Raw genomic sequence first — 7,169 nt, 5'->3', positions numbered from 1 at the left:
TTGATGTGGAGAGATTTCTTCCTCTGTGCCTATATGGAAGTATTTAAATACTTCTGTTACTGTTTTTTCATTCCTACCTTGAGATCATTGCAAAGTTCACTAGTAAGTATCTGGAGCCTACAAGAGTAACGTTATTACACACAGGTGAGGTTTGAGAAGAAATAGAATTGTTTCATTTAGATGGGTGCAAGTGGAGCTGCATTTTAGAGACAAAGCCCTATAAAGAAAAACAAGGAGACAGAAATATCAGTTTGTGGTTTATTTGGTGTTGGAGTTGGTACTACAGTTGGACAGTCACTGTCTTGTTGCATACCAACACCTTAATTTTTTTTAAACGTGCTCAGGAGACAAACTTAGATCTAGGCTGATATAGTACACAAAAATAAGGTTCTCTAAAAAAATTACACACAAAAATTCCAAAGCAGTGTTAGGAAAATACATTTGGACCTACCAACAGTGAAATACTTAACCTATTCAGCTGGCAGAGAAAGGTGGTCAATTGGCTTGACAATCCTTTAACTGCAGGACAATAGTCTTTGGTTTCACATTGTGTAATAATTAGTTACTGTTCCAAATCAACATTAAACAAGATGAGGAAAAGGCAGAGGGTTTTCTAGGCAGTGCTGATCTGAATGCTGGATTTCTGCCACGCCACATCACTATACACGACTGACTAGGTTATCTAGCTCTGGCTAAGAACATGGGTGTCTGAACAGGGAAAACCCTAGAATAGTTGCCTAATGCTATCTTCAGGAAACTCGTTTGTTCAGATCTGAGCTTTTTGTGTGTTCTAGTTGAGATACATACATACATTGAAAGATTTGACCTACTTGGAAAGTGCAACGTAAGACAAATCACTAAGCCCATTAAACTGCAAAGAGTGGACTGCCTGGGCAGATTTAAAACTGCAGTTCCTTCTGGATTCCCCAGAGTGTATCTGCACTCTTCCTTAATTTGTCCTCTTCCTCGGGTTTTAGGATCATCTTCACTACATCAGTGATGCCACTATTGCCCAGTACACAAGGAACACTTAGGAAGACATCTTCTTTTATTCCATGCATGCCCTGAAAAGTAGGTAAGGATAGTTAGGACACAATTTGTGCGTGTCTAATAGCCTATCAGGAAAATTCAGTTAAGTTTAGTTCAAATTAAACTAGAAAGTTATCACAAGGATTTTAGTTCGCAATAAGATAAGAGTTAGCAAAAAGGGGCTGCTCACCTTAACAATTGTAGAGATTGGGTGCACTCTTCTCAAATTCTTCATAATAGTTTCAGCTAGATCTGCCACAGAAAGGCCAATAGCCCATGATGTGTACCCCTTCAGTTTGATAACCTCATAGGCACTGCAGAGACAAAGCTACTTATTAAAAAACAAGTACCATCAAGTGAAATATTTAAAAAATTGTAAGAAGGGCTTTTGGAGGTGCCTTAATCAATTTGGAGACATCAGAAGCTTGACTGACTTGCTGTCAGGACTTTACTCAGCAGTGAAGAATTCTATTTGCTTTTTACACTGCTCCCCACAGTTACACTAGAAACGTGGAAGTTGAAGTACTTCCCTAATTTGAAGTTGACTAACCATGAAAAGTTAACTCTGCCAAATCTACATTACTCCTTAAAATATTACTGCAAGTTGTTACGTCTGCATCTTGACATTTGGTTTGGGCTACTATGGTATTTATGAAACCCAGATATGGATACTGCAGTTCAGAGCTGCTATTGCTCTTCATCACTTGTTCTCATGTTGAAAAAAAAATAAAATCAGTATTTACCTGTCCACCACCTGCTTATGGACCTCCTTCCAGTGTTCCTTGTCTGCATCAGTTCCCAAGTCTGGGTGAAGAGCCTTCAGGGAGACACCCGCAACATTCACTCCACTCCAGACAGGTACTGAGAGTTGCACAGAGATTAATTATCTCACAAGATGAACAATCTCCCCAGCCACAAGAAAACTTAGCTTTGTCCTCCTCAGATTAACAGTTAACATAGGATCTAGTTGGATTAATCTGCGACACACATCACTATGATTTAGATATGACTTTAAATATAGAATGACATACGAGGCCAATCTAATTTGTAGGCTAAGAACCTAGGAGCGTATGAACATCTTTCTTTATACATGATGTCACAAGGTTTGACTTTACCTTTACTAAAGTGAAACACCTAAGCAACATGCGCAAAAGTGACAGTAACTCTGTATTTTGCAAATGTTTCTCAAAATAAGAATTTTTTCTAAATGCATCCTGCTGAGTGTCAGGAAGCAGACACTACTGCTTTGGTGCAGCTAGAAAAAGTACAGGTTAAATAAGGAGAAAGTAATACTTTCTCCCGTCCTCTAGACTTGCCTCTGCACTTCAGTTCCTATATATAGTTGTTGAAGTAATCAAGAGATGCCAGTAAAGACACTAAGTGACTACCAGTAGAGCTAGTGGAGATCTTTGGGAGTCCCTTGCAGAGAACTCTACCCTCCTGGTGCTTCAGTTTGGTTTTTTTTGAGACTTACGGGAACAACTTAGCCTAGAAATTTTCAGCCTCCTCTGGTTACAGTAATGACCTTTTCCAAGCAGAGTAACTCGGGTCAAATATAGATCATCTAGGGTTACTCTGTGCAGCAGCAGATTTAGAGCAGGACTTGCATTCTTAAGGTACTGCAGTGCAAAGGTTTTACTGTAGCTTTTAGAGTTGTTTCTTGCAAAGTATCAGAAAGAGTTCTGCATAACAGCCAGATTTCACGCTTACCACTGGAATCTCCATGCTCTCCAACAATCCATCCATGGCAGCTCAGAGGATGGATGCCCAGCCTTTCTCCCATGAGGTGGCGGAAACGGGCAGAGTCCAAGTTGCAGCCACTGCCGATAACACGGTGTTTAGGAAATCCACTGATCTTCCAGGCCACATAGGTCAAAATATCCACTGCAAGTAGAGCAGGGAGGATCATAAGTTTGGATAACTAGGATGGTATCTTCCACTCATCTGCAAAGACTTTATGTGCATGGTAGTCACATGGAATAGAGCATCAAGCAATGCCTGTCACCAGGCCCTGTAGTGGGCTAACATAATGACTTTTCAAGGCAGAATTGAGAGGCTGTTTACGCTATGCACGCAATTATCAGTGCCCCTTACTGTGTCCTCTGCTAAAGATCACTTAAAAGGCAGCTGAAGATCCAAGTTGGAGGCAACTTGGTTTATTTCTCAGAGGACCAGCTTGCTGAGTGTGGAGAGGGAAGATAACGCTTGTTGCTATGTGGTTACATGGCATAAGTATTTTCTAAAAGCTATGCTTGGTCATATTAATATACTAATGCTACCTTACTGAAGAAAACAGTAATCTCTAGCACAAATCCTCATATTAAGGCAATGCAAGACCAACCTGGGTTTGAGACAATAAGCAGCTTGCAGTCAGGACTGTATTTAACAACATTGGGAATGATGAATTTGAAGATATTCACATTGCGCTGGACCAAGTTAAGGCGGCTCTCTCCTTCTTGCTGACGGGCACCAGCAGTGACAATGACCAGCTTGGAGTGTGCAGTCACACTGTAATCTGCAGACAAAAGGCTGTGTCAAACATGACCTCTTTCTACACATGGTTCAGAACAGGAGTTCAGTTCCTTTTAGTATTAATATCCAAAATGCTCAAGTTTGAGGGTGCAGAAATTCTCCTGGTAATTGTTACCCTAGACTTTGCTTCTATAGAAAGTTAAATTTTTCTTTTAAGGCTGTGGATCATTGCCACCAAGTGGCGACCTTAAGGGCGTATCAAAATCTTGCAGTGTAGAATGTGGGCAGTGGTATTCCGTACTTCTCGGGCCCAGATGGATATAGGGGAAGCTGTCAGGATAGTATCTGGTGCAAGTGCTGTGTAGAAGAGGAAGAAGGCTCTGCCCTTGTAACCTACTGTTACCTGTAGGTTACCTAACTTACTATTACAAGTAACCTACTGTAACCTACTGTGCCCTCTGGAGCTGCACGTTAACTAAGATATGAAAGTGGCTATCACTTGGCCTAGTCAGGTTGCTAGTAAACATAAAGCTATCAGACCTTTATAGCCAAGAAGTAAGTAGTAATGTATTCAGGGGCTAACTGGCTGTGAAATAAAATTCTTAAAGGTGCAGGAGTACTTAAGAAATTCATCTTCCTGTACTGAGTGGTGAACTCTGGAAGAGGATTCCTAGTTGGACTGGCCTTAACAAGGTATATGAAAGAGAGTCAGCTGAGTAATATTTCTGCAGGAAAGTTAAATGAGCTTTCCTCCTAACAATGAGGATGACAGACTAACTGCTAGACTTGGATGACCAGTTTGAGATCTGAAGTGGCTATCTCCATTTGGAAATAATGAGCGCGTTAGAGCCAATACTTGCCTTTGCCAGAGACAATCTTTGGTGTTTTAAGGAAGAGGCTGCCATGCTGGAGATCTAGCATCTCTCCTCTGAGCTTGTCCTCCACAACATCAACAAGGGCAAGTTCATCAGCTAAGTCCTAAAAAAGACCAAGATTAAATATTAAGTTTATTGCCTCTTTGAGCAAAGTACCCAATTTGTAAACTGTGAAGTTACAATTATTTTAAAAGCAGTGATCTACCTAAGCAATTTTGCTCATCTGTAATGCTTTACTTGCATTTTGATACAATAATGCAATGAAGAAGACACGTCATTCAGAGTGCTAGGACCATTTTTTTTCCAGTCCACGCTGCAAAGTATTACTCCATTGCACACTCTGCTTCAGACAAAATGACTCCTCAGTTCTTAACCTTTTTGTACATTTGGAGTGTTAAAGGACAACTACTTAGAACAGAGTCTGGAAGTCATTCAATGGTAAATGCAGCTTTTAAGTCAAAATGATACATAGAGCATGTTCTGTCTGATACTAGGGTAAACTTTGTTTACAAGAACTACAGTTATTTGTTCTCTGTCAATAGCTTGTAGATCACTGCTTCACTTCAGGCCCAAAGGAATGTACAAACAAAAGTTCATCTTGTATGCTAGCCCAATTAGTCTAATACAGGAGACTACTTTTGCCTCTCTTTTAGGCCTCAGGTAGTCACAACTGTGATGCTTCATCCCGAGCTAGACACTTACCTTCATCAGGATGCTAATAGCACAGGCCATTCCAACTGCACCCACACCAACCACACTGATCTTATTGTGGGCATGACTCTCATCCTGTTTGTGGACATTGTGGATGAGCTGATCCTTGAGAGACATGGTGCACGGCTGAAAGGAAAGCAGCAGATTATTTCTCCAGGCTTTGGAGCCTTTACCAATGCCAGATGTTTGAATCAAGCAAGACTGATTTTATTCCAGGATGATAAGAAAATGGGTACAAATCTCATGCCTGCAACATTTGGCAGTACTGCCTGTATGCAGCAAAATGATAAAAAAAAAGAATTACTGACGACAATGCACTGTCTAAGCTCACTATAGCTTTCCCTCAAATACAGCCTGAGAGCCATTATATAGCTGGATGGCACTCCAGCAGCACTAGCAGAATGTTCTAAATGATCATCCATATTACATTTAGGTACAGGAAGCCATTTTAGTACTTCTAAGCACCACATGGTCTGGCAATCTCCAGTCTACCGCCCTGAAAAACTGGTACTCTGTGCCCCGAAGCCTTTCCGGAGCTGAAGCTGTACAACACTTATGCAAGCCCTTCTTAAGCACAATGTGATCCTCAAAGTCAACTTTATGGATTTCTTTTAAAGTGAAACTGCCTACTTTTGAATTAAGATGTCTAGTCCAGTGTTACCGTCTCTCCCACCCTCAATTTTTTTAGCTACTAGCTGCACGGCAACCCAGTTATACGGGTTCTAATCCAACAGCCACAGGTGTACTGAAATGCCATGATGACGATGGAGTATTGTGCTTTTATGCCAGGGTCCCTGCAGAAGCGGATACCACGCTTTCCCAAGCAGCACAGCTTCTGCTTTGCTTGAAAAGCCCGAGGCAAGGGCAGCCTCACCGATGGATGGATGCAAGTATAGACACAACACGATTCTAAAGTTGGTGCTGAACAGGCGGCAACCCGTTCTGAGCAGGAAAGGCCAGTCAGCGTTGGCAGAGCAGGTAAGGACTGCGAGTCTGGGGCGGGCGGGGGAAGGGGGAGACAGGAAGCCATCAGTGCCCTTATTTAGGGGAAGTTAACCAAGATCTGTCAGTCTTCATTTTCAGAAGCCTCCTGAAGCCTGGCCCAGTATAGTGCGCTCTCTCTCCATGTGCCAAGTCCTCCCTTTGCACTATAAGCGCTTTATGCACGAGGCTGGTGAGGAGCACCCACTCAAGCATTTCTCAACTACGTTTAATACTCAGTTTTTTTGTTGTTAGAGCGCAAACCGAAAGCAGCATGTTAGGGAAGAGCCAGCAGTAGGCGGTGTAATAACGCTCCGTTCCAAACGCTGCCCCTGCGCCCATCCCCCCAGCCCTTTGCAGGGTCACTCCCAGCACCCTCCCCAACAGGTAGGGTCCCCCCGCACTCATTAGGGAAAGCCAGTTAATTGGGGGGCGGGGGGAGGGGAGATGGCGTGGCAACGCGGCGCCCAGCAGCCTCAAGGCAAGGGAAAGGGTTGAGGAAATCACGCCGGTTGCGTAAGTCCGGCGAGTAGGGGCGCGGTGCCTCTTCCACACCCCACCCAAGGCGGGATGAAGTCCAGGGCGTCTACCCCGGAGCTCCTCGGCCGCCGGGGGGAATCGGTCGAGCTCGGCGCCGCCTGCTCGACCGATTCCCTCCCCCCCCGCCCAACCCCCGGCGGGCTGTCGGCCAGCGGCGCCCACATCCCCCCCTCTTCCTCCCCACAGCAACCCGCCAAGGCGATGGCACCTACCTAGGGTCCTCAACCGAGCGCGGCGGCTGCTGCAACGGCGGGGCGGGGAGCGCGGCGGCCGCCTTAAGTAGTGGGCCGGGCGGCTGACGTGAGGCGGGCGGGCCGTCCGCTGTGGAGACGTGCCCGCCGACACGTCGGGGTGGAGGGTGAGGAGAGGTGGCGGTGTGGGGCGGGAAACGACGACAAGTTGAGGCGAGGCTGGACGGTTATAACGGTTGGCCCCTAACGGCCGGCCGCTAACGGTCGGCGCCATGAGGGAAGCTTCCCGTTGGAACGCTTTTCTCTGGGGAGAGGCTCCCGTGTGGAGGGTTTTGGACGGTCTCGCCGCCGTGCCTCAAGCGGGAGCCCT

The 7,169-nt window shown here is 44.9% G+C and overlaps 1 protein-coding gene across 1 annotated transcript; it reads right to left on the bottom strand.

Annotated features, from left to right (window-relative positions):
• Positions 1 to 244: 244 nt before the first annotated feature.
• LDHA (lactate dehydrogenase A) lies at positions 245 to 6,964 on the bottom strand. The gene is made up of 8 exons (XM_063331307.1): positions 6,821 to 6,964; positions 5,079 to 5,213; positions 4,362 to 4,479; positions 3,371 to 3,544; positions 2,740 to 2,913; positions 1,773 to 1,890; positions 1,220 to 1,343; positions 245 to 1,064 (listed from the first exon to the last, which is right to left on the bottom strand). The coding sequence occupies exons 2-8, from the start codon at positions 5,202 to 5,204 to the stop codon at positions 900 to 902; spliced, it is 999 nt and encodes a 332-aa protein (XP_063187377.1). The 5' UTR covers positions 5,205 to 5,213; positions 6,821 to 6,964; the 3' UTR covers positions 245 to 899.
• Positions 6,965 to 7,169: the final 205 nt, after the last annotated feature.

Source organism: Chroicocephalus ridibundus, chromosome 4 (genome assembly GCF_963924245.1).
Source record: "Chroicocephalus ridibundus chromosome 4, bChrRid1.1, whole genome shotgun sequence".
NCBI lineage: Eukaryota > Metazoa > Chordata > Aves > Charadriiformes > Laridae > Chroicocephalus > Chroicocephalus ridibundus.
This window is presented reverse-complemented; position numbering and strand designations above follow the sequence as displayed.

Coding starts and splice junctions, on each gene's coding strand:
- LDHA (XM_063331307.1), bottom strand. CDS start 5,204: ATGTCTCTCAAGGATCAGCTCATCCACAATGTCCACAAACAGGATGAG. Junction 1,344..1,772: donor CATAAGCAGGTGGTGGACAG/GTAAATACTGAT, acceptor TTGTCTCTGCAG/TGCCTATGAGGTTATCAAAC. Junction 1,065..1,219: donor CAATCTCTACAATTGTTAAG/GTGAGCAGCCCC, acceptor CCTACTTTTCAG/GGCATGCATGGAATAAAAGA.